At 40.6% G+C, this 27,989-nt stretch overlaps 2 protein-coding genes across 2 annotated transcripts; both read left to right on the top strand.

The window, feature by feature from the left end:
- The first annotated feature begins 3,925 nt into the window (after nucleotides 1–3,925).
- LOC117439792 (leucine-rich alpha-2-glycoprotein-like) lies at nucleotides 3,926–5,417 on the top strand. The gene is given in 3 exon segments (XM_034075868.1): nucleotides 3,926–4,008; nucleotides 4,273–4,636; nucleotides 4,638–5,417. Coding segments are annotated over 2 exon segments (996 nt in total). The 5' UTR covers nucleotides 3,926–4,008; nucleotides 4,273–4,274; the 3' UTR covers nucleotides 5,272–5,417.
- Nucleotides 5,418–7,666: 2,249 nt separating this feature from the next.
- Nucleotides 7,667–26,869, top strand: LOC117439791 (rho-associated protein kinase 2-like). The gene is made up of 27 exons (XM_071201920.1): nucleotides 7,667–7,676; nucleotides 8,438–8,597; nucleotides 9,777–9,864; nucleotides 9,964–10,043; nucleotides 10,523–10,571; nucleotides 10,660–10,795; nucleotides 11,178–11,269; nucleotides 11,497–11,743; nucleotides 13,192–13,298; nucleotides 13,532–13,691; nucleotides 14,050–14,210; nucleotides 14,985–15,169; nucleotides 15,501–15,570; nucleotides 15,747–15,850; nucleotides 16,552–16,738; nucleotides 19,192–19,285; nucleotides 19,579–19,673; nucleotides 19,963–20,151; nucleotides 20,681–20,849; nucleotides 21,092–21,313; nucleotides 21,940–22,007; nucleotides 22,130–22,218; nucleotides 22,349–22,427; nucleotides 22,531–22,798; nucleotides 23,616–23,895; nucleotides 25,144–25,254; nucleotides 26,032–26,869. The coding sequence occupies exons 1-26, from the start codon at nucleotides 7,667–7,669 to the stop codon at nucleotides 25,226–25,228; spliced, it is 3,474 nt and encodes a 1,157-aa protein (XP_071058021.1). The 3' UTR covers nucleotides 25,229–25,254; nucleotides 26,032–26,869.
- Nucleotides 26,870–27,989: the final 1,120 nt, after the last annotated feature.

A 27,989-nucleotide genomic window follows, 5' to 3' on the forward strand; every position in this document is an offset into this window, starting at 1 on the left:
TCAAATAATAGTTTGACATATTGGGGAATACATTTATTCGCTTCATACCACTCAGCCGGTTAGCTTAGCAAAAAGACTTGATATGTGAAACTTGTGACCAACAAGCCCCTTTAAAGCTCCCTAAACATATCATGATTGTTTAAAGGGGCCCTAATATGCTAATTTCCAGGTTCATATTTGTATTTTGTGCCTTTATTGTGACATGCTTTAATGTTCAAAATGTGCTTTACTTTTCTCATGCAGCACCTCTTTTCCCCCACTGTCTGAAACCAGAGTCCATTCAACTTTGATTTGTTAGCTCTTTTATGATTGGTCAACCGAGGTTTCACCCCTTAGCCAATCCCGTATAATGTGTTGGATCGCTAGCCAAAATAAGAGTGAGTGTTATTTAGTGATGTCACTATGTCACAGAAGTAAACAAAGGAGTCAAATGGAGGCGTTTCAGGCAGGGGGGGAGAGAAACTCCCTCTGGAGTGAACTTTGGGATTGTAGACTTTGCAGACCAGCGTGCAGAAAAACCTATAAAAACACACTACAGGAAATGGAAAGCCCAAAAAAGCATAATTCCTTTAACTCAATGCATTCTACCTAAATTATTTGTGATGCATCAGTGAGATCTTGGTCATCTAAAGATATAGGCCTACTCATTAAAAACTAATCTGTATTTTAGACTGTACAATACTGAATGTTCAGGTCATAAAATGAAGAATACCAAAAAAGACAATGATATTATAAATACAGAATGTTATAGAAACACTGCGGTGATCCTTGGCAGGTGTTAGATCGGACTACTGTGTATTTTAGGAAACTATTTGAACTCTACCAGAATAGTTCTGTATCTCGCAAGTGCACGTGGAGTGAGTCGGCTCGGCTGAAATAAATCTTTCAGAACAGCCTAAAGCCAACTGGCACTCAACATACATAATGTAATGATTCGTCATGTTGCCCATCTGCTGAACTCATATTTCATACTGCAAGTCTGATCCATTCTGTCTATCAGCCGTGTGACTCTATGCTCTGCTTCAATACCCTGAAACCTGCTGTACCGACAGCGGTGACCTCATGTGGCACGCAGCCTTCGCTCATCACTTTCTATATAGATTTGTATTTACATTTCGGAAAATAAAATGTATTTCTTTCAGGAGTGTCAAAACTGTTTTCAAGTATTAATTTGAGGTCAATTTCATGCTGCTACTCTACTTCATCTGGGAGGGAAATATTGTATTTTTTACTCTACTGCAGTAGTTTTACTTATTTACTCTTAACCTATGATTTTATATACAACACATGAAGATAATACAAAATGATTCATTATAAATTAAGGAAACTATGAGCTAATTAAAACAGGATTTACTTCAACAGTACAATTTATATTCTACTGTTAAGCCCCGAGCCTGTTTTTCAGGTCTAGGCTCGAAAATGACATTCCCAGAACAAATGACCATATCTTTCCTCCTAAAAGGGTTAAATTAATAATCTTTTTTCTCAAAGCAAGGTTACATCTGTGAGTTGGATGTAGAAGTGTCAGAATCAATATAGATGTTTTTATTTTAAAGTAAATTCAGATTGAACACAGTAAAAAAACGTAAATGATTGTGTCTGTCCAAAAAATTAAAATTACTTATAGTGAAAACCACCCTTGAACGATGGGATGGTAGACTAAAAGCTTTAGGAATCCAAACTACAACATATAATAAGTACCCTGTATCAAGATTGATGCAAAACAAGTGAAATTTGACCTTTTTGGAGAGATTTAGCAACAAAAAAACACTTCTGGGGTCATTTGGGTGGATTTGACCTATCTCTGGCCCCCTTGCTCGATTTTGCTGATTGACATCTCTTTCTAACCGTCAGAGCCAATGGAATAGAGGGGAACTCCCACATACTCCTTATTTAGTAATGTGTGTGTGTGTGTGAGACTGACGCATAGCCAAAACCGGAAGCTGCGATAACTCTGGTGGCTACCATTAGCAGCTAACTTTTACTCTCCGATGTTACATATAAATGGATTATGGATTATAAATAATTATTTCAGTTCCACTGAAACATTATCAACCTATGGATTAACCGATTCAGCCGCGTTTTTTCTCGTTTTTTTTCTCGTTTTCATGCTATTGAACAAGTCTTTTGATCAGATGACAGCTACGGTGAGACGATCTCCAGTTAAAAGCTCCGTAAAGGTACGTGTTGTGATGTCTGAGTTTGCTTCCCCTGTCACGAGTTTGGATCGTTCAGTGATGATACTATATACCTAAATGATCTGTGGAACCTCAGCTTTAATCGGATATCTTGTATGTGCAGCTATACGAAGTAATAATAAGGGTATCTTTTATCTTTGAGTTCTGTGCCAAAGTGCGTTAGCATTTTTCGCTCAGGGGTCATTTAGATGCTTCTTATGAGACTTGTGTTTTGTTTTGGTAAAATAGTTGTGGGTCATTCCAGAATTGGAGGACATTTCATGTCCCCCATATAAAAAATCTAATAATCCATGCCCCAAAATGCTAAAACATGCACTTGTTGTGTGTTAAACATACTTGTATTGAGACAAAATGTATATAAAGTTGTAGAAAAAGTGGTTTAAAAATATTATTTAATGATCAACAATAGCTCTCGAAACATCCCCTAAATGGCATTTTTCTCTTGTCCCCGCTTCTTGGTGACCAACTTGCATGTCAAATATAACATTTAAAATAGGGATTTTATTTACTTTTGTTGGTATTATTCTATTGATATATGTCTCTTGTAATGGTAAAATCAACTTGTTAAATCATAAACATATTTTAGATAACAGTAATTTTGCACAGAAGGTGTGTCCCTCACATGCGTTCAACCCTGTTACCCAACCTTTTTAGATTGGCACAGGAAGTGAAACAACTGTAAATCAGATGACACAGTGGAAGTGACCTCAGCAAGCCATGTGCTAGTGCCATGGGTAGACCAAAAACTCAGTCCTCTCTTTTATTTTTCATATTTTTACAATATTTCAGTCTTAAAGAGTGTGGCACTCTGACCCACTCAACCCTGTTACTGATATTATCAGAATAAAGCATATTCATTTCAAAGTATCTTTCTGCATTAGATATTCAAGTTTGTCATTGCCTTGAAAGTAGTATTACATGCTACATCTAGCAATAATTCCTGAGGTTAAAGCTCAAATTAGCATTGATTTTCAACCCTGTTACTATAATTAGAGTAATAGGGGTAATTCTTCATTGGAAAATATTAATTTGATGCCTAGCTGGGCAAATCTTTTTTTGATGGTTTATTATCTGTTTTTCCTAAATACATAAAAAAAATTATAAATAAAAAGTTCATTTTTCAAAAATGTTGGTGTCTAAATTGTCCTCCAATTCTGGAATGACCCTTGTATCGTCAGTTAGCTGAGATTATTCCCGTTAATCTGGTATAACACATTAATAGGTTCTTAAATATTAAGATCCCCTGAGACACAGTGTCGTGAAAAACAAAACAAAAGGACCCGCCGAGGGGGTCCTTGGGGCTTAGGGGCTATTTTTCTGCCTTGTGGTTTTCTGCATTATTAAAATGATAATTACTGTATCTGAATACTACTAACATTTTGAGCAAATTAAATCGAATTGATCTCATTTTACATGGATGATATTTACCTATGCCCTATTTCCTCCTTCCCATATCTAAAAAATCCAAAGTGCAAAATAATGTAAACATGTATTTCACTCCATGGCAAACTATTAGAATCATAAACTTCATATGCTCACATTAAAGCACACACTTAAACATCATACTTGACAATTATCATAAATGTAAAATAAACCAACATAAACTAAGTGTCCAGGTTTTGTACTTTCCCTGCAGGTTAGAGTCTCACAATCTGTTGCAACTGCCTGTCCTTGACAAATGACTGTTTTGAGCCGTCCTTGTTTACTTAATAAGTAATGATTACATCGGGGGATTCTGCTCCCCAAATGGCTCAATCATTCGCAAGTGACTGCTGCTGAATCTGATATAAGGAGCGGTTGGAAAACCACAGTAAGTTTTACTTTGTTACTTAGGGAATCTAAATCTTGTATATGGACAAAACTTCTATTATTATTAACAAAAGTCTTATTTTGTTACTCGTGTACATACATTTTACTTTAATGTTCATAAGTTTTATTTTTGTTTATGTTCATGAACATCATACACTGGAAATAATTTGTATGTTTTGCAGTGCTGAAATACCTCGAGATATTTGATCCATTTGATCCATTTGTTATTTTTCTTGATCTTTAACTCTGTGTCCTCTTCTCCTAGAAATGAAGTCCTGGTGTGCCCTCGCTTTCCTCTGCTTTGCATATTTCTTCCATGGCGCTCTCTCCTGTCCGCCACTTTGCAAATGCTACCACAGAAGAGCTGAGGTGGTCTGTAATGCAGTTCCCCTGACAGAGTACCCCTCAGAGGGATTACCGAAGAACACCACCATTCTGACCATCCAGTTTACAAACATCACCTCGATCTCCGAGCAGCACCTAAACGCCACGCCTCGGCTGCGAGGGCTGCACCTGTACAGTAACCACCTGCAGAGCCTCACCCCTCATCTCCTCAGAGGCGTTCCTCTCCTCAACACGTTGGATCTTACAGGAAACAGACTGAGCGACCTGCCTGAAGGCGTCTTTAACCCCGCCCCTCAAGGACTTGGTGCTGAAGAATAATCGTATTGAGATGGCGGTGCCCGAGTGGCTCCCTGATAACTGCAGCATCACCTGGTTGGACTTATCTGGGAACAGTCTAACGAAGGTCCCGACTGCTCTGCTTCAGAAGCTGCCCCACCTGGAGACACTGGACATCGCCAACAACCGTCTGGAGAAGATTTTTGCAGATTCTCTGGTCCCACTGACCAAACTAGAGAGGCTGAACCTGCAAAACAACAAGCTCGAAACCCTGGATCCATCCGTACTCCATAGCACCCGTAACCTCACCTATCTGTTCCTCTCTCGAAACAAACTCAACAAACTCCCCCAAAACGTATTTCAAGAGCTCACTCAGCTCAGACACCTGAGCCTGGATGACAACCAGCTGAGCCACATCCCTGCAGGTTTGCTGGAGCCCTTGATTTCTCTGGAGGACGAGGGGCTGGACCTGACCAACAACCCCTGGCACTGTGACGGGAAGGTGGAGTACCTCTGGAGGTGGCTTCAGAAGAACAAGAAGAAGGTCTTCCTGCCAGAGACCATCACATGTTCCCGCCCACAGCCTCTGGCAGGGCGCTCACTAATGTTGCTGACATTAAGTGAACTAAATCTGTGGTCTTAACTTTTTCCATCCTCATACTGGTTACAATCTATTAAATGATATACCCAGTTCAGCTGTCTTATTTTACAATCACTGAAACATGTTCTTTTGTCAATATCCCTAAATGTATTATTGAATATGGTGCGAGTAAAGAAAGCTTCTAAGAATTTCTGTCGATCTGTTAATTGCGCACAAAATAGGTTAAGCCAAATATGACGCAACAGCCACAAGACATTTCGCTTAGCTTAGCATTAATGCTGTGAGGAAAACTTGGCTATATTTGACGAATTCCCTTACAAACACCATGAGACTTCATCAAATCATCACCATTTTGTATGAGGTTAGCAAACCAGATATAATGTGTGAAGGGAATACTTTGCATACAATTTAAACCACTGTTGACTCGCACTGACAAGAAGCGAGAAGTGTGAGACTGTTAAAGCCAGTGGCGAAACTATCGATGGTGCAACGCACCGGGGCCCAGAGCCGGCAAGGGGCCCATGCAACAACAAAAAATTCCTTTTTTTTTTTTTTTTTGTTTTAATATTCTTTTTTTATATATATATATTTTTGGGGCCCCAATGGCATTCACCGGTTCACGCAGTCTTCAAAGTAACCAAGCAACCTAAATTAATTTGTAATTTCTCTGTCCAATGACCTTGCTCTCTTTCATGTCATGTCACCGTTTAATCAACCTGAACTGTAGCTGGCAGCAGCAAGTTCGGTAGCATTATAAAAAATGTAATAGCTTGCATTTATAATTTGCAGCAAACCAAAGCACAAGAGCGGCACTCAAAAGAGAAAGGACAAGAGAGAACGTGCTGCTGAAAAAGATTTAAACAAACTACAAGTAGCACAAAATAAGGCAGCACGATGTGCACTGCAGTGCTCCTACAGAACCAGTCACTGAAATGCTGGAGACACTGAAATGGTTAACTGTCAGACAGAGGTCAACTTATATTTTATTACATTTTGTCAGAAATATTACAGTGACTCACTCACCAGATATATTATCACAAAGGTTTATAGCGCAATATGCACAACATAACTATCAAACACGACATACAATAGAAGGAAGGTTTGTATTAGCCAAATCTAAATCAAATATGGGACAGAAAACAGTCATGTCCAGAGCCATGATCAGCTGGAACTCTTTACCGGTTCACATCATTCAGGAAAATTCTCAAGTACATTTCAAAAGGTTGCTAACATATTATTTAAGTATTACAAAGTAAATTTGAACTGTGCCTGTGGCTATGTATGCATATATTATTATGTACACTTATTTGTATTTACTTTTGTTTGGCCTTAGGATGGTGATACATTGGATAACCATTTTAGTTTCACTTAATTTCACTGTAAATAGCATGAAATTATGAGCTGTTTTGTTTTAATTTTGTTGTATGTTTATGTATGTTTTGAGTGTGTGAGGACCCCAGGAAGAATAGCCAATGCTCATGCTAGTGCTAATGGGGATCCTAATAAAGACATAAAGACATAAAGAACAAGGAGATGTAATAACTAAACTGACAAAATTAGGCCGTTTTTATTATACCAACCGGTCTACATGTATGTAGGCCTACCGGCCCATTCCCCAGAGACAAACATCAAGGAAACAGGTTGAATCCTCTTCTTAGTTCGCTGTGCCGTTGTCAGGCTGTGGTGGTCTGAGGCCAGGGCAGGCTGTTGTTGATAGCCTATACATGTGGCGCTTCTGAGTGGTTGTGTATGTCCGTGCGTGTGTGAGCGCATCAGTGTGCGCTTATGTTTGGGGCGATTGGGTGGGGGTCCCAAAACAATATTTGCACCGTGGCCAATCACAACCTTGTTACGCCACTGGTTAAAGCAATAGTGTTTTAAATAGGAAGGATATAGCAAGGCATGTTTGTTAGTATGTGACCATACAACTATGCAAATGAATGCTTGTGTGAGGGTTTTGATACATTTTTGCCGTGTGCTGCCCCTAATTTACTTTATTTTGTCATGGATTTCCTCCCACTTCTGGACATTTCTCCACTGTTGAAACGTGAGGAAAAAAAGAAAATGTTCTTCCAAAAGTTCAAGAAAACATAGGGCGAGCAATTGTTATCCAAATGATAATTTTGTGGTTCAAGTATACCTTAAATAAATAAGCTTAAGAGGTGCTGGTATGCTTATTTCTGACGGAGCTGTTTCCCCTTGTTTCCAGTATTTAAGATAGGCAAGGCAAGGCAAGTTTATTTTATAGCACCTTTCAACACAAGGCAATTCAAAGTGCTTTACAAAAAACGAAAGACAATAAGAAAATGGCATTTAAAATCAGTCATTAGGATTAAGATAAGCTAATTAGCTAATGTCTGAAGCCTCACGATGAATTGACAGATGAGTTGAATTGATCTTCCCTATAACTCTCAGCAAGTAAGAAAATAGTCTAGTAATGTCGGCCTGTTAGTTGTGTATGCTCTTTAAAAGTGAAATGTAAACACCAACATTGTGTGATTATTAAAAAAGGATTGAAGGGTCAAATCAAATACCTCATTCATTCTGTTATTTTGCCCGCATTTCATTCCTGGCTTGAGATCTCCCCTGTACGTTCTCTCCACCATCTTGAGTCACATTTGTCACCCTGAGGGTTGGGTTCGGGTGACTTGACCTGACGGTAATGAGCTCTTTGCTCAGAGCCAGAATTGCACTGGTGTGAGGAATTTGATCCGTAATGGCAGCTTTTTTCTTCTCAATAAGAAACTATTTATAGGTTAAAGGACTAGCTTAGTTTTATCTGATTGGCTCTTTTGACACATTCTTGTCTGCCTGTTGTGTCGTGCAGACTTTTGTGAGGCACGCCTGCTCTCTTCTCACCGGAGCTGGCTAGGTTTGTGAATGGCACCGTGTGTGGGGCACAAAGCGAGCACTGTGTGGGAAAAGGAGTGGTGTCAGACTCACGCCAACCTGCAGAGCGCTTACGTTACTACAAGTAGAGCTATACATGGAATATTATTTACTCAGAAACACCTGAAACATGTTTAGTCTGTTCAATATGTACTGTAAATTGAAATACCCGTCTCACCAGATTTTAATCTTTAAGTTTGTGTCAAAAACATTGTTATTTTTTCTCGACCCCTCTTAACCCCTTTTGGTTTGCACCTCCTCCTCTCCCTCTTTTCTCCATGACTCTCTCTCTCTTTTTCTCTCTCTTTCTGTCGTCCAGCTGTGGCTCCAGTTGTGCCTGAGCTGAGCGGCGACATCGACACCAGCAACTTTGACGAAGTAGAGGTTGATAAAAAGGATGTCGAGACCTTTCCTCCACCCAAAGCCTTTGTGGGCAACCAGCTGCCATTCATCGGCTTTACTTACTTCAAAGAGGACCAGTAAGTGTTCAATTCTGACAAAGTATTTCAGGTTGTCGCTGTTGTTGTGCCTGGAAATTGTGTCTGGATTGTTGATATTTTTGATACACTTTGGTAATTTAACTAAATCAAAATGTAGCTCTTTTTGTGTGGGAACTTTATGTACTAGTCTCAGAAAGCAGGTTTAAGGACAGCGCTGTGCCTGTAATGCAAGAGGGAGAAAAGACAGCTTCACACCCTTACCTTTTAATACAGCCTTACAGCAGTCAGACACTGTATGCCTGTTCCTGCTCCACACTGCTGCCTTGTTCTGACAGCCCCTTTTTAAATACCTTTGCTTATGATGGAGTTTTTTAACCACTGCTCTCTTTTGGTTGCAGAAGTAGTCAAAAAAACGTAGCAGATTTATGATCCTATTGTGCTTTTTTTTGTAAGACTTTATTCATACAGCATTCAACTGATTGTGTGCAAGCAATTTATTCTTTTACATGAATCTGACAAAATGGAGACGAGGGCAAACGATGACATTGAAGTCAGTAAATGACCATCAATCAAATGTATACGGCCGCTGGTAAAGATTACGAATACATTCTTGATAATACATGAATGATGAGCAAGCAATACAAAAAAGGCTTACGGTCAGCATTTCTTGGATGTAAGAAACATTTCTGTTGGCTGTATGTATGCGTCCATTTCCATTTTTAGAATTATGAACACAGGCTAAATCTGTTGAAGCACAAATTGTCTTTAAAGATTGTGCCAAATAAATGGCTTTACTTTGTCATTATGAAGCCATGTGGCAGAGTCATGTAATGGTTCCCAGGGAGAGAGATAGTTGCCCACCATGACTAGTCCACCACCATGTTGGTAAACAGTTGGCAGACACTGTGGGTTTCTCCAAAGGTAAACTAATCCAGATGAGGAAGTTCTAATATCCTCAGTCCTTCCTGCTTGTTCTTCACAGCACCACAGTGTTTTGCTTAAGGCATGAATATAATAATGCAATACATTTGGCGAGAATATTGAGTTTCCAATGAGAGCCCAGTTGGCATAATGGTTCTGGTTTGGATCACATGCGTCACTTGGTTGTAGAAATGTGGACATGTGGGTAGTCTTGGATGCTGGTGGGGCTGGAAAGGCTCCACAAGTGATCTCAGCTGAAGACATTAACAGTTCTCCACTTCCTTCTTTATCTGTCAGGCTGCTGAAGGTAAATAATAACTGCTCTGTGGAGGATTCAGAGGAAAACTCTGAGGTAAAGGATCATTGCTCGGACAGTAAGAAAGAGGTGGGCTTCTTGTCTTAATATTATGGTAAAAGAGGACAAAAACAAACATGGAAATTACTCTTATCTAATACCATTTTTATTTTCTATCTGTCTGAGCAGCTGCTGAAAAAGCTTCATGAGCTGGAGGAGCAGGTCTACCATGAGATGCAGGCCAAAGATGAGCTGGAGCACAAGTGCAAGTAAGACCGGACAAATAACAATACTGACCCCTTTTTATTATGTAATACTTATTCCGAACTTATAAACTTGTTAATACAAGATGAAATAATTTGCAAATGTTTCAAACCTTTTGCACTTAGTGGATATGATATTTATAAATAATGACATAATCATCTAATTCAAACCAACATTTTAAAGTTTGTGCAGGTATAATTAAAGTGATCAATTCCAAATGCACATTTTATTATATAGTATAATTACTCAATTTGATTTCATGTTGTGTGCTATCCAGTGTTGAAAGCAGAACATGTTCTTGAATGCTTAGTGACATCCCACAGAGATAGAGATTTGAGACTTTCTCATAATGGACAATGTTGACAGAAACAGAAAATAAAATCACTTTTAACCATAATTAAACAAATAGTACCATTGTTATAGTACACTTTATTCAATGATTTGTGGGAAGAAGTCTGTAATAAAACTGTTATTTCTTTCCCAGAAATGCCAACAACCGTTTAGACAAGCTTGTGGAAGAGTTAGACAAGGAGGTAAGGATGGATTGATCCTATTTAATCCATATACATGTGATAAAGTAGGTACTTAATTCCACTGACACTCTGTGATTTCCCCCATTAGATGAGTAGCAGGCAGAAAGTGGAGGCCTCGCTGAGGCAGCTTGAGCGAGAGCAAGCGCTGCTGCAGCACCAGAGCGCTGAAAACCTACGCAAGGTGGATATGGAAGCGGACAGGAAACGCATCCTGGAGAACGAATGTGAGCGCCTGGGGAATATTAAATCTGAACATTGAGGCATGAAACTCCCCAAAAGGATTAATAAATGCATTTCTTATTCTTAAATGCAATGGTATTTTATCATACGCAGAACATATTGCTGTCAGAATCCATGTAGGTCTTAATTTGTTCTAATTTTCATATATTTCACTTGCAAAATAGGTCTCACATAGCAGTCTGACTCCTGCAGTTGATCATTAAACATTTTAATTAACCACAAGGATATATGGGAGCTCCACATACCAGTGTTCCTTTCACAGTATATATGGTTTTATGTGCTGGCTATTAGTCGGTGGTGTATTCCGTATCTTCTGAATGTGTTATATCACATACTGCATTAACTCTTATGTGTCGGTATCTTCAGTGAACCTTCTGAGGGACCAGCTCGAGGATCTTAGGAAGAAGAACCAGAATTCCCAGATCTTCAATGAGAAGAACATCGAGCTGCAGAGACAAGTGAGACAAGAGCCTTTAACTCCAGCTAACTGTTTTAAATTGCTTCACTGTAGGATACATATTAATGTAAATCAAATATTCTAATGTTATAATCCGTGTTAAAGCAAGAAACGGTTTGCTTTATTCCTCTGCTTTTCCCTCATTTAAATCCCTTTACATTTTGCTGCTACGCTGACCCAGTTTAGCCTGCAGGGAAACGTTTCATCCTTCCTGTTTCTGGTCTGTAGCTCGAGGAGGCCAACACCGTGCTGCTGGCTGAGCAGGAGGCGGCAGCGCGGCTGAAGAAGAGTCAGGCAGAGGCGCAGAAACAGGCTCAGTGCCTGGAGCTCAGCCTCAGGGAGATGCAGGAAAAGTGCAGCCAGCTCGAAAACAGCAAGCAGGAGCTGGAGAAGCAGCTGAGGGGGCTGCAGGCCGAGCTGGAGGAGGAGAGGAGGGGCCGCAGCATCGGAACCGAAACTATTACTGACCTGCAGGGTGAGACTTGGCTTTTAAACTTCACCTAGGCTTTAAGCTAACTACTAAACATTAAAATGTATCTGTCTTTTGTTGCTACATTGACTGCTTTGTAATAAAAGTAACATTGTCTAAGTTAAATAGTGCATTGGAACTAGGACTGCCCAAAGTGGGGCCCATGGTCCAAAGTTGGCACACAGGTGGTTTGCTCTTTCCTGTAGTGAGTTATCTAGGTTTGTGTGCATGCCTCAAAGGCTTATATCACACACCCCCATTCCTTCATTGGACTACTTGTTTACTTCTTTTACATTATGATATCACTATGTAACACCTGCGGTTCTATTGGCTCGCACTCCAATACATTGTATGGGTAAAGCTTAGGGTCGGGACATCCCAAGGCGGTTGACCAATCACAACAGAGCAGGACAGCTAACCAATCAGAGCAAACTGAGCTCTGGTTTCAGACAGAAGGTGAAAAATCTAAAATAGGGGCCATTTCTGAATATTTTTCAAATGTGTCGGGTTGCCAAATGATCTTGATATTTTTCATGATCTGAGCTTGGGGGGGGTAAAGGAAGTCAAAGGCATGAGGAAGACAGTGGCACAGAGACACATATATTACAATTAACTTTGGATCTAGGAAACATAGCATCCATTTTTATTTGAACAAAGCAATAGAGTACAATAGTTATGTGCTTTTTGGCCTGTGGCCCGCTATTAAGCTCCAGTTTTGGACCCCCCCCCCTGACACCTACACAAGGTCGGCCCACAGTCTTTATTTAGATGAGCCAATCAAAAACACTGTTGAAATGTGGTTACATTTGTCTTTAATAGTCATCCCCGAAGCATGCAGCCAGATTACTTCCAAAATCTAATATGCATTGATTAAAATGTTATAATGTTAGTCAGAAAGGTTCATTCACTGCGATAACTGCAGGTAATCAAACTGTGATCTTCATTCAGTAAACATTACTCAACTTGGAGCTGGAGGCTTGGTATTAGATGTGAATCATTTTTGGACCGGGCCTTGGGAAATATCAGATCATAGGTGGAAACATCTATTCAAACGGCCGAGAGTGGAGCAAGAGGCTGTGAAAGCCAAACACGGAGCAGAGCCAGCACCTCTTGTGAGACGATGTTTGGAAACGTGCACGTGCACACGTACAGAGAGTCCAGTCGATGAGGTTAGAGGGGACACAGTCAAACAAAAGTGTTGCCTGTTTGCTGCGATGCCTCATGCTTTTTTCCTAGTAACACTCTCCATGTGGGTGGAGTTAGTTGAAGGAAAATAAACATTAAGAGTTTTTGTTTTTCACACTTTGGAGGCTGAACCTGTGCTGGAGTATCATATCTTACCTAGAATCACTTTAGTTTGAAACTGAGCAGTTCAGGTGCGTTTTCTTGTAGTGTTAACTCTCACTGGAATACATTTATTCCTTATTTAATTTCCTTATGTCAATCAACCTCAGGACGCATCTCTGGCCTTGAAGAGGAAGTAAAAGAGGTGAAGTCCTCTGTTTCTAAGGTCCAGACTGAAAAGAAGCAGCTACACGACAAGCTCAACGATCTTGAGAAGGTTGGTTGTTATTTCTTATTTCTAAATTCCAATTCCAGAATGGAGAATTAAGGTTAGTCAAGTAAATGTTCTCCTTTCGATCTTCATTTTGACGTTTCTAGATAGCATTGACATTGTTATCCAACAACAAAAGTGCACCATTGCCTGTTCCCATGCCAGTTATTACAGCACAAATAAATCCTATGTATCGATAGCCATTAAAAGACTGTATAATAACCCATTTGAATCCATAGGAGAAGAGCAACCAAGAGATCGACCTGACGTTCAATCTGAAGTCGCTCCAGCAGAGTTTGGAGCAGGAGGAGGCCGAACACAAAGCCACCAAATCCAAGCTCGCAGATAAAGACAACATCTACGAGTCCATCGATGAGGCAAAGTCTGAGGCCTTAAAAGGTGAGCTAGTAGGAGGGGAAATAAGTGAAAGATGAGCATCAGCATGTGTTCAGGAGATCAAATTGTGTTTTACTTATCGTATGATGGACGAAAAGTGGCTGTAAAAGAAACAATACATCACATATAAAAGATTAATGAGTGAGTGATTAAGTAGACATTGAGACACTGCCTTTCCTAACAGAAACTAAAACATCCTGGCTTTCCAATACAATACACTGCCCTCTGATTGTCCTCCTGAACATTTATTTGGTGCTCCAAGCTGTTTTAAACAAAGACAACAACAAATTGTTTTGTCAATACCGTGGTATTGAGTGCAGGGTGGATTATCCCCTGATGGATTTCATGGTGTTTTTTTCAGAGATGGAGTGCACTCTGCAGGAGGAGAGGAGCCTGAAGCTGCAGGTGGAGGCGAAGCTGCTGCAACAAGAGAAGGCCCACTCCATGCTGGACTGCGACTACAAGCAGGCGCAGCAGAAACTCAACGAGATGCAGGCGCAGAAGGATAAACTTTCTCAAGAAGTTAGTCCCAGTATTAATGAATTAATCACTTTATAGAAGGTAAAACATTTTTATTTTTTTTATATATTTATTGAATTTCCACAGGGAAACACAAGCAAGATAAGAAGGAGCATGATACCAATATGTACCCCCTATTTTCCACTTATCCCAAACACTGAACACATTCTCCACACATGCAATACAATAATAAAAAGTATAAATAAATAAATGACGTCAAAGAGAAAAGAGAAAAAAAATTATAATAAATAAGTAAAGAAATCCCAAAAATAAACACATTATATAAAGAAAATTACAAAGACAGTACAACAGTAGAAGGAATATACAGATGTGTACACTGAGGGTGATAAGACACAACAATGACATAAAGTCTTGTTAGACATTGTAAACTATATGGAAATAAGCCTTGAAATCTCCGTCCATGATATTATAGTCCAGAAAAAAGTTCCATATGTGAACAAAGTTAAAGGGTTTGCGTAAAACCATTTTTGAATACTTAATTTCAGAATTCTTATACAAAAACACGTTACTTTGTGGATAGTTGCAGCTTTCCCTAGCACATTTCTCCAAGTCCATTCAGATTATTGAACTAACTAGTACATTTTGTACTCTTTTGCAATGGGCATTTATCCTTATTTTGAAACTTTTTTTAGACTAAGAATTTCATTATTACACAACTAATATAAACATTACTTGGAGCATCTGTTCTCCACATTTATCACATAACTGTCATTTAGTGCCAAAACTGAAAATGCTTGTGTGTGCGTGTGCGTGCAGGTGAAGAGTCTGAGCCTGCGTCTGGAGGAGGAGATCCACAAGCGTAGCATGACCCAGAGCGATCTGAAGATGCAGAACCAGCAGGTGTCGGTGCTCAGCTCCTCCGAAAAACAGCTCAAACAGGAGCTCAACCACCTGCTGGAAATGAAGCAAATCATGGAGAAACAGATCCAGGAGCTACGCAGGTCAAACACGCAAACTGAGCATAATGCACATTGAACACACACACACACACACCACACACACACCACACACACACACCACACACACACACACACACACAACACACACACACACACACACCACACACACACACACACACACACACCCACACACACACACACACACACACACACACACACACAACACACACACACACACACACACACACAGACAGAGCAGCTCAATGTGTTGTTGATAAATTGCTGTGGAGAATCTTTTTCATCGTATCTGGTTTGAGGCAAATGTTTTTGGCTCTGGTGGATAGTGACTGACAGACTGTTGGTCCTCTTCCAGGGAGAGGCAGGAGGCCGGCGGCCAGCTGAAGGAGCTGAAGGACCAACTGGAGAGTGAGCAGTATTTCACAGTAAGTCTCACCATCAATTTGTCTTTTGTGCACATTTTCTACACAGATATACTGCCAGAACTGCAAAACAAGTCTCAATCGATCATCAATAGGGGACTTGAATAGAAAGATATGCGACTTCATCCCAAATATGTCATGAGAAATACATTTAATCTCCAACTGTTTTCCCTCCGAAGACTCTTTACAAGACGCAGATTCGTGAGCTGAAGGACGAGTGTTCTGAGAGGAGTAAACTGTACAAAGAGGCGCAGCTACAACTGGGACAATATCAGGACGAGAGGTAAGCAGTCACACTGTAACACTGTTTCTATTATGGTCTACCAGCATACAATTGTACATTTATATGGGTTTAGTTTGTGAATATCCAACGCCCTACACACATTTATTCTAAGGGAGACGATAAAGGCTCATCTTATCTTTTCCAAATATCAACTAAAACTAAGATTAAACATACAAACTAAAATACATATTTAATCCAAGCTAAAACATGCACATGCAAAAACAAACAATATGTTAATGTAAAGCAAAGTATAAAGTATGTAAAGTTGTAAAAGGAATTAATGCATGATAAAAATAAAACTCAATTATTTAGGTTTAAGAGGTGAATGTTAGTGATAGCAACGCATCCATAGGACAACAATACCAAGATAAGATGGATCTGTTTTTTAAATAATGTACCACACTTTCCAGATTAGTGTTATTTGCCCTCTGAATTAATCTCACAGCCAAAATGGGGGAGTTGACCTTTAGCAGAATGAGTGAATCAGATTAGCAGCCCCCGATGCCCTGCAGCCAAAGATAACTGTGGACAAGAAGTTAAAAATATGATCCAGTGTAGCGCTCGCTTGGCAAATCGTGCTTTGACAAAAAGGTCATTCAAAGAATAATGTTTGTCCAAACTATAGGCAGCCTGCTTCTGACTGTGATAATAACAGCTTCATAATATGGCAATAACATTTCGTCCCACTCTTTCCTCCACAGGAGCTCCATGTCAGCACAGCTGGAGTCCAGTCTGACAAAGGCGGACTCAGAGCAGCTGGCTCGCTCCTTCGCTGAGGAGCAGTACTCGGATCTGGAGAAGGAGAAGATCATGAAGGAGCTGGAGATCAAAGATATGATGGCGAGAAACAAACTGGACCTCGGAGACAAGGAGGCCACAATCAGCTCGGTAAGATCAATACATGTTTTTGTTAGATCCAGAGCGTTTTAAACCACTTTCAAATACTTTTTTTGTTTTATTATAAGATTCCAGCTAATGATCCTGTACTAGACATTTATTTAACAAACCTATATTGTTGATATATATAAATGGCACATTTCTGACATCCTTGGCATGTTTGCACTACAAACTGCTTTACTGGTGTACAGAAACTCCAAAGGGTGACATGAATAAGATCAGAGTTTTACTAACTGGGAGGCAGGCTCCCCGGGGGGGCTCCAAACTCCTTCAGAAGAAGTTCAGTGAGTAGAAATGGAAAAATACAACACAAGTTATCGAATGAAGATCACATAGAATAGCTTATTATGTGTGATTTACACTGAACAAAAATATAAACGCAACACTTTTGTTTTTGCTCCCATTTTTCATGAGATGAACTCAAAGATCTAAAACATTTTCTATAAACACAAAATAACCATTTCTCTCAAATATTGTTCACAAATCTGAAAAAATCTGTGATAGTGAGTACCTCACAGGTGTGGCATATCAAGATGCTGATTAGACAGCATGATTATTGCACAGGTGTGCCTTAGGCTGGCCACAATAAAAGGCCACTCTGAAACGTGCAGTTTCATCACACAGCACAATGCCACAGATGTCGCAAGTTTTGAGGGAGCGTGCAATTGGCATGCTGACAGCAGGAATGTCCACCAGAGCTGTTGCCCGTGAATTGAATGTTCATTTCTCTACCATAAGCCGTCTCCAAAGGCGTTTCAGAGAATTTGGCAGCACATCCAACCGGCCTCACAACCGCAGACCACGTGTAACCACACCAGCCCAGGACCTCCACATCCAGCATGTTCACCTCCAAGATCGTCTGAGACCAGCCACTCGGACAGCTGCTGCAACAATCGGTTTGCATAACCAAAGAATGTCTGCACAAACTGTCAGAAACCGTCTCAGGGAAGCTCATCTGCATGCTCGTCGTCCTCATCGGGGTCTCGACCTGACTCCGGTTCGTCGTCGTAACCGACTTGAGTGGGCAAATGCTCACATTCGATGGTGTCTGGCACGTTGGAGAGGTGTTCTCTTCACGGATGAATCCCGGTTTTCACTGTTCAGGGCAGATGGGCAGCGTGTGTGGCGTCGTGTGGGTGAGCGGTTTTCTGATGTCAATGTTGTGAATCGAGTGGCCCATGGTGGTGGTGGGGTTATGGTATGGGCAAGCGTATGTTATGGACGACGAACACAGGTGCATTTTATTGATGGCATTGTGCACAGAGATACCGTGACGAGATCCTGAGGCCCATTGTTGTGCCATTCATCCACGACCATCACCTCATGTTGCAGCATGATAATGCACGGCCCCATGTTGCAAGGATCTGTACACAATTCCTGGAGGCTGAAAACATCCCAGTTCTTGCATGGCCAGCATACTCACCGGACATGTCACCCATTGAGCATGTTTGGGATGCTCTGGATCGGCGTATACGGCAGTGTGTTCCAGTTCCTGCCAATATCCAGCAACTTGGCACAGCCATTGAAGAGGAGTGGACCAACATTCCACAGGCCACAATCAACAACCTGATCAACTCTATGCGAAGGAGATGTGTTGCACTGCGTGAGGCAAATGGTGGTCACACCAGATACTGACTGGTTTTCGGACCCCCCCAGACCCCCCCAATAAAGCAAAACTGCACATTTCAGAGTGGCCTTTTATTGTGGCCAGCCTAAGGCACACCTGTGCAATAATCATGCTGTCTCATCAGCATCTTGATATGCCACACCTGTGAGGTGGGATGGATTATCTCGGCAAAGGAGAAGTGCTCACTATCACAGATTCTTTCAGATTTGTGAACAACATTTGAGAGAAATGGTTATTTTGTGTTTATAGAAAATGTTTTAGATCTTTGAGTTCATCTCATGAAAAATGGGAGCAAAAACAAAAGTGTTGCCTTTATATTTTTGTTCAGAGTAGTTAAAGGAGACAGTTCAGAGGTACATAAGTGAGTTTTTCTAACTTTCCCAGACTCAAAATCGAATAATGCCTCAAGACAGACATTCTTTATGTATTTGATGTAGTCATAAAATATGACAAACGGCAATATTAGTCTATCTTGGCTGAATTGTTGAGTGTCTGATGTGATCAAATAAACTAATAATGAGCTCACAGGCATCCAGAAATACAGCAAAATGTCAGGACAACTAAGAGAGGGTGAGGGGGCGTCATTTTCAGACCTTTGGCCTTGGAGTTACCCACTGTTTAAATAAGCTGATTATCAATAAGTGAACTGTCTCTAGCTAGTGGCCCTGATGTCAAATCAACCCTGGACGGATGGATTAGATTCGAACATTGACAACCACAAGAGTTGACATGATACAGTAAAACAAAAAATGGTATTGTTTTTAAATGTGCTATATCAATTAATTTATCTTGTTTGCCCCCCTGTCACCCCCTGCAGCTGGAAGAGTCCAATCGCACTCTGACGGTGGATGTTGCCAACCTGGCCAGCGAGAAAGAGGAGCTCAACAACCAGCTGAAAGACATGCAGCAACGTGAGTTAATGAGAACCACATATAGAGAACACATTTACAGGAATGACATTTCCCTCAGTCCTGGAAAACGTGTTCAAAATCTGTCTTACCTATCCAGATGATTTATGGTGATAGGGTTGTTAAAATATCATGAAATAAGTCATTCATCTATTCAATCAAGAATCCTCTGTAGAACTGCAGTATATTGGTCTTCAAAGTTGCAGTATCATTTATTGATATCTTATCTAAAAGTTATGTTAAGTGAGTAAAGTATATAAGCCCGGATTTAATATTCTTCTCTGCTGTGTATACAGAGCTCCAGAAAGCAATGGAGGAGGAGAAGCAGATGAACTCGCACAAACTGTCCTTTGAAAAGCTGCTGCAGAATGAAAGGACGCTCAAAATTCAGGTGTGTGTCTGGGTGCCTACGCAGGTCTGGAAAGCCTGGGATATTTTCTATACATTTCTACTTTCACTGTCAGACTTTTTACAACTGTTATGTCACATCAATTGTTGTTAATAATACTGTTCAGCTGCAGGGCTAGTGTTGAACTCTGGGCAAAATCACTGAGATCTGAAACTAGTTTTAAAAAGTTATCTCTCAGCCAGGATATCCCTGCAGGCTGCCCTGAGTATATACTGAATTCATATTAATCACATATGGATCCCTGAGAAGCTGCTGTGTTTTTTGCTCCCAGGCTATCAACAAGCTGACCGAGGTGATGAACAGGAGGGAGTCGGGGCGAGGAGGCCAGCGCACGATCGACACTGAGGTGCACAGGAAGGAGAAACTGAACAGGAAGCTGCAGCAGGAGCTGAGGACGGAGAAGGAGAAGCTCAACAGCACCATCATCAAGTACCAGAGAGAGATGACAGATATGCAGGCGGTCAGTATGCAGACGCGACACTCCAGCACAGCGACAAATCGCATGAATATATATACTAAGGCTGCACAATTAACCAACATTGGGCTGCCTACAAATAGACTTAACAAAACATATGTTTGGTACAGATTCTCTAAAAAAATGTTTTTCAATGATAATGAGATTAATGTGGCAATTAAAAAAAGAAAGATTCAACGTTTTATTGTCATATGCACATAAGCTACAGTGTAGAAATGGCAATGAAATTATTCCGACCTGAGCTCCTCCAACAATGCAACATATATAAAAAAAAATAAAAATCTATATACATGTAAATAGAATATGATATGTACAAGAACAGAATATGGAATTAAATAATGTACATTAAGACAAAAAGGATCTATCCTAGTCGCAATATCGGTCAATAAAATCACAATTACTTATTTTTTCCAAATTGTCCAGCCCTAATATATATATACATTAATGTGTATTATAACAGCAAACAATAGGGAATACAATGAACTCCAATTAAACAATGGTTTGTGTTTCTCAGCTGATAGCAGAAGAGAACCAGGTGCGTCTGGAGCTTCAGATGACGTTGGACAGCAAAGACAGCGACATCGAGCAGCTCCGGTGTCAGATCACTTCCCTCAGCATTCACTCTCTGGACACCACCAGCATCAGCAGTGGCAACGACCTGGACATGGGTGACGGATACCCAGGTAGACAAAGGACACTTTACGCTCATCCTTCTTTAATTTGGCCTAGTCAAATTCTCAAAGCCTGCATGCACTTCCTTCCTTCCTCTTCCTGCAGTCTCTCTTCCTGAGTTCTCACTGTTTCCTTTGTTTTCACTTTGAGTCTCTTCCAGGCCCAATTGTTTTCTGACCTTTTCCTCTTTATGCTTTTTCCTTGTTCCCCGTCCTCACTTCACCTCAAATTCTCCCTTCCTGGTCCGGCACAGTGCGCATTTCTCACTCACAAACCTCAGAATCAATGTCCTTCACCTACCAGCGCACACACAAATCTGTCTGCATCGACACCCGGCCAAACCTTCGCTCTGCTCACAATCTCTTCGACTCTGACTCTGACTCTGAGGATGAGGAAGAATACGGCAGGAGGGCGGAGCAGGGCCCCCGTCCCCTGGCCCTCACCTACGAACAGCCCCCTGAGGCTGAACCTGCAGGTGACGCTGCATGGCAGTTCAAACCTGGGATGGGGATGCAATAACACTTTTAAAATCGACCTAATATCATTATCTATCCATTAAAATGTCCATGTTTTCAAATTGGATGTTAATAAAGATTTAAATTGAGAAAGAAATACTGCAACCTCAACCCTGGTTCAACCTTGCAAATGTTCTAATCCCTTTACTCTTTTGACTTGTCACTGTCTCTGCTGTGCTTTAATCCTTTGTAATGCTCACTGCACACGTACATTAAATACTCACAGCGTGATGCTGGTCCCTTTTGGTCTAATTTATTCCTCTGAAAAAAATGGAAGTTGGTGAAGTGTGTTGAGAAAAGTAAAAAAAACCTGCTCATTTTAGTTTGTTTTTCCTCACCAGACACCTGCCACGTTGTGTGCTGGAGAATTTGGTTTTTTTAATTAGAGATTTTATATTCCTTGGAGCTTTCTGCCACTTGCCCTTACGTTTTAGCGAGGAATCATTCCTTCTTGCAGTGATGAGGGTCTGTTTGAAGGAAATGCCACCATTTCAAAATGTCAAGGTGTTTTTTTGAAAGTGGTTCACATGATTAAAGGCTGTTCTCTTTGTGTTAACATCTTCCTGTTTTGTTCTCCTCGAACTAGACTCCAGGTTGCAGGGCTGGATTTCCCTTCCTACCAAGAACACAAAGCGTTTTGGCTGGGACAAAAAAGTAACGTATCGTCCACCACTATATCTCATACCTACAGATTTGTTTTCCTAGTAATCACCATTTCCATTAGAGCAATTTCCCGGTCTAACCTTTTGACCCTTGTTTTTCCTTTTCCTTCAAAGTATGTAGTTGTGAGCAGCAAGAAGATCCTGTTCTACAACAGCGAACTGGATCGAGAGCAGGCTAATCCTTTCATGACCCTGGACATCGAGTGAGTCATATAAAGCATGGTTTGAACATGTTATACTAGAATACTTGATGCTGCTACACATTTATGTATTCCTATTGATTACACGTATTATCCTGGGTCCACATCAAGTGAATCTCTCTTCCTGCTATAGAAAACTTTTTCACGTCCGACCTGTCACTCATACGGATGTGTACCGTGCGGATGCCAAAGAAATTCCAATGATATTCCAGGTGAAAAGCTCCGACATACCCGTCTCTTTCCTTTCCCTCTGTTCAGACTCAATATAAATCCGTTGTTCTCAATTCAACTTTCTCCTTTCCTTTCTTTCCCCAGATCCTGTATGCCAATGAAGGCGAGATTAAACGTGATCAGGAGGTGGCAGTGGATCCGGGGACGTTTGTGGATCGCCCCTCCTTCATCCCTCACAAGGGCCATGAGTTCATCCTCACTCTCTACCACTTCCCGTCCAGCTGTGAGGTCTGCACCCGGCCCCTGTGGAATGTTTTTAAACCCCCGCCGGCCCTCGAGTGCCGTCGCTGCCACACCAAGTGCCACAAAGATCACCTGGACAAGAAGGAGGAAGTTATTGTGCCTTGCAAGGGTCAGTATGCTCAATCATATAGAAGCGTTTCTCCAACATTAAAGGGGACCTATCATGCAAAATGCACTTTGTGATGTCTTTTATACATAAATGCGTCCCCGGTGCGTCGGGGAACTCACGCAGCATCAGAAAATAAAACCCTCTTTCTTTTCCTCCGTACCCACATCTTTTAAAAACGGGTGTACAACGAGTGGATACATATTTCCATCCGAACTGACGTGTCCATCCGAGGTGACGTCGGCGGACCCACAGAAAGTTGCTATCAGAAACAATGCCTGACGTGTTTTGGACGTAATCTCGTCTTTCTTTACATTAGCAAGCCTCGCTAACACTCAGAGCTAACCTGTACTGCAGAGCACGTGTTTTTAAAAAGCAGGAAATAAAAAAGGAACTCACCTTGTGATAAACCCGCAAGAGAAAAGGCATTTGAGCTCCATACTGTTTCAGAAATAATCCTTGACGTGGTTTAAACAGGATGGTGTTTTATCACAGCAGAATTTAACTGTATCTCCGGTAGAATTCTGATCAGGCATTAGCTCCGCCTCCTCTTCTTCTTTTTTTTCAAGCTAAGGACCCAAGATCTGCGTTTCTCTAACAGGGCTTCAAAAGAGGGGTTTGAGCAGTATGAGGCATGGCTACAATGGGCGATCTGTTTGGTATTTTGAAAAAAACACTTCACAGACATGTTTTGTATGTAGGTATGGCCCTACAGTATATTTTTCAAATATAGCATGATAGGTCCACTTTAAGTGAACATCACAACCATTGTGCTTGTTTCCCGGAGATCATCTAACAAATATGTTTTTTTCTTCTGCAGTGAACTATGACATCTCCACTGCCAAAGAGCTGCTTCTGCTGACCAGCTCTCAGGAGGAGCAGCAGCGCTGGGTCGCCCACCTCCTCAAACGCATCCCGAGGAAACACCCGACCATTAGTCCTCCCGCCGCAACACAAAACAACCACCCTGACCCACCGCCACACCTGTCTCCTCGAAACTCCCCGAGACCCTCACCCAAGGTTTCGCCTCGTCTGTCGGCCCATCGCGGAGCCATTAAGATCCAGCCCAGCAGACAGCAGCTGTCTTCAGGGAAGCCCAGGTGAGGACAAGGAACATTTTACTGCGTACAGATATACTTATATTAAAACTCAGTTTGTTTTCAGTGTTAACATGGCTTGAATTACTGTTTTCCCACGATATGGTCATGTTAAACTCAATATGGAAGAAATGTAGCACTTGTTATTTTCAGGTTAATAATTCTACCATTTTTGAAGTTCATTTTGCATTATTATAGCAGGTATGTTGGCAACAAGGGAAAAGCTATATAAAGAAAAAAGCCACCTACACAGTGAGATGTTACCCAAAAACAGTTTTTATTAGGAGTCGCTTTGTCGTTTAATTCCTGTGAAGACAAATTGGTGAAATACCGTAGCTGTACCCAATACAACCGTAAGTCATTTTTGTGATAGTAAAACTGTGTGTGATTTTATTATTATTTTCTATGTTTTTGATTGTTAAATGTCAGATACCAAAACATTAATGTCATTATAAAGTTACCATTTACAATGCATTTACATTTGGACAACTAATCTGCTAATCTCCTAATTTCCTTTTAATGTCACAAGATGCCTTTATTTATGGTGTTTTAGCATAGAGAAACATTTCTTGTGTGTACAAATATCAGGGTGAAAAGCTTTATATTTTTGCTTATTTTACAAAATATAATTGTATTTTTCTGAAAAAACTGAATCAACAATTTTAACAAAAACCCTAATCTTGTTTTTCTTTTGATGATTCTAAATCCTGTGCACTTTAAAGGGGCCTAAATCTGTGGCTCACCAATTTGTTGCTTTAAGATTCCTGAACCATTTACATAACGATGTAGCAGCTCAAACATGGCCTCTCACAGCGTCAGTAACAACCTAATAGTAGTAGGAAACCATTTTAAGCGTTGCTAACTGCCACCATCTTGTAAAAGTTTGCTTTCTCCTCCACAACCTAACTGGCTCTCATCCCTCAGCGCTGGCCCCATGCTCCGTATCATCCTCCACTGACCTCTGACCCCATGCTCCGTATCATCCTCCACTGACCTCTGACCCCACCTTTCTAACGTCTCTCATGCTGGGAGACTGTAAGTAACAGAGCTTGTCACGCCTGTCCGTCTCCATAACGATGTGCTGCCGTGTCCATTAACACTCACCCCGGTATAACAAGTACTACTCAATCAGTCGGTTAACTCCTCGCAGCTCTACACTGCCCCCTGCTGAACCGGGCATGTATTACCCTGGCAGTTTATGAAGCTCGATAGGCTTTTGACCCTTCGGTAAACCTCATACTTACTTTTCAGATTGCTTGAGTTCGGCCTCAGAGACTGGAGTTGGCCATTGGATGATGAAGATGATGATGATGATGATGATGATATGTTCTTCTGAATGAAGTGAAAGAGGGGGGTCAGAGGGTAACTGGACCTCTGCATGTGTTTGCCGTGTGCAGGCAGCCTTACTGGAGACAGAGACATGCTTTGTTGTGATTTCAAAATTGACAGCTGAGTGGAAACATGAACTCTATGAATGTCATCGTGGCTACAACGAAAGTAACAATTATGTCTGCACTAAGCAGACATTTTTGAGAATAATGATTTGAGGATTGGTCTGCATGTTTGAAGTCAAATATTAAAGAAATAGTTGGTAATTTGGGGAAATACACTTCACTTTCCTGCAAAAAGGTAAGTGATGGTACCAGACACATATATGTACATTCAATAAGAAGCTGCAGACAGTTAGCTTAACTTAGCATGAAGACTGTAAACAGCTAGTCTGGCCCGTCCACAGGTTACACATTTTGCCTACCAGCACTCTATCTCACTCAAGCAAAAAGTTATTTAAGAATAAAATAAACCAGGCTAGTTGTTTCCAGTCTTTTTACTAAGCTATATGTCTGCTGGTTGTATCTTTACTTTACTACTGTGAGTGGTATCAATCTTCTCATTAAAAAAGCAATACGCATATATTACAAAATGCTTTAATATTTAACTTCTTTCAAACATGCAGACTGAAGATGAATCCGTCTGCTCTTTTTGCATTTTACTCATGCATTGTGTGGCTACTGGAAAGCTTCCTGGTTTAATATGTGTGGTTCTTGTGTGGGTGTGCCTTTTGAAGTCCAGCCATTCTGTTGGTAGCATCACCAGGTGTTCACATCATTTTCTTTCTCACCCTTTTCTCTCTCTTCACAGTTAACCCTGGCTCATCAAAGATGTGTATTTTCATCTTTATGGATAAACACCTGCAGTCTGGACTCAGTGCCTTCATGTGTTATTTCATCAGGACAGTAGACTGAAAAGAACCCTGCTAATCATGGACAGAAACATTCACAGAGACTGGCTGTCGTCATGAGAACTGAGGCTGCCTTTGTCATTTTAACAAGATGAAAATGAGCAGTCATATTAGAGTGAGACTACATCCAAAGAAAAAGTTTTTAAAAAACGGATTAAAAGTGCTTTATTTATAACCATCATGAAAAAACATTGGCGTTTTATTCTGTCAGATGCAGTGGATGACATGGATTTATGTTTGTTAGGCATGTGTGTGAACATTTGTATATAGGATCAAGAGGTCTGTGTATTGTAACACAGAAAGCGTAGCTCATAGAATATGATTATTTTTATGGATGTCAGCCAGCAGCACATTATACAGTATGCTTGCCTTATAAATGAATAAGGTTTCCATTACACAAAGTAGACTTGTATAACATACGACAGAATAATGTGAATTGAATAGAAACCATGTGTCTGTTTCTCGCCATTCATGACAATGACATTTAAATAAAGTTCTGTAACCCTAATAATGAGTAATTCATTTGTAATGTATTGTTTGAAATCCAATGTAGAGGTTTGTGAGATTTGTCTTGATATAACAAAGCATGACTATGACCCTAAATATGTAATCAGTGTATTCATGTCTTGTTTGAAACCTTTCAAGGATTAAATACAAAAACTCCTCCCTGCACTATAATCACTTCAAAAGCAGCGGGTGTAAATGAAATGTGTACTGAATGAGTTTGTCTTGGGGTTTTTGACAGGAAGATTAAGGGAAAACCTTTTCCCCTGCTTCTCTGTATAGTAAGGTAGTGTCAGTGAATTCAGTTTCAGTTTTTTCATTGTTCAAATAATAGTTTGACATATTGGGGAATACATTTATTCGCTTCATACCACTCAGCCGGTTAGCTTAGCAAAAAGACTTGATATGTGAAACTTGTGACCAACAAGCCCCTTTAAAGCTCCCTAAACATATCATGATTGTTTAAAGGGGCCCTAATATGCTAATTTCCAGGTTCATATTTGTATTTTGTGCCTTTATTGTGACATGCTTTAATGTTCAAAATGTGCTTTACTTTTCTCATGCAGCACCTCTTTTCCCCCACTGTCTGAAACCAGAGTCCATTCAACTTTGATTTGTTAGCTCTTTTATGATTGGTCAACCGAGGTTTCACCCCTTAGCCAATCCCGTATAATGTTGTTGGATCGCTAGCCAAAATAAGAGTGAGTGTTATTTAGTGATGTCACTATGTCACAGAAGTAACAAAGGAGTCAAATGGAGGCGTTCAGGCAGGGGGGGAGAGAGAAACTCCTCTGGAGTGAACTTTGGGATTGTAGACTTTGCAGACCAGCGTGCAGAAAAACCTATAAAAACACACTACAGGAAATGGAAAGCCCAAAAAGCATAATTCCTTTAACCTCAATGCATTCTACCTAAATTATTTGTGATGCATCAGTGAGATCTTGGTCCATCTAAAGATATAGGCCTACTCATTTAAAACTAATCTGTATTTTAGACTGTACAATACTGAATGTTCAGGTCATAAAATGAAGAATACCAAAAAAGACAATGATATTATAAATACAGAATGTTATAGAAACACTGCGGTGATCCTTGGCAGGTGTTAGATCGGACTACTGTGTATTTTAGGAAACTATTTGAACTCTACCAGAATAGTTCTGTATCTCGCAAGTGCACGTGGAGTGAGTCGGCTCGGCTGAAATAAATCTTTCAGAACAGCCTAAAGCCAACTGGCACTCAACATACATAATGTAATGATTCGTCATGTTGCCCATCTGCTGAACTCATATTTCATACTGCAAGTTGATCCATTCTGTCATCAGCCGTGTGACTCTATGCTCTGCTTCAATACCCT

Source organism: Pseudochaenichthys georgianus, chromosome 24 (genome assembly GCF_902827115.2).
Source record: "Pseudochaenichthys georgianus chromosome 24, fPseGeo1.2, whole genome shotgun sequence".
Classification (NCBI taxonomy): domain Eukaryota; kingdom Metazoa; phylum Chordata; class Actinopteri; order Perciformes; family Channichthyidae; genus Pseudochaenichthys; species Pseudochaenichthys georgianus.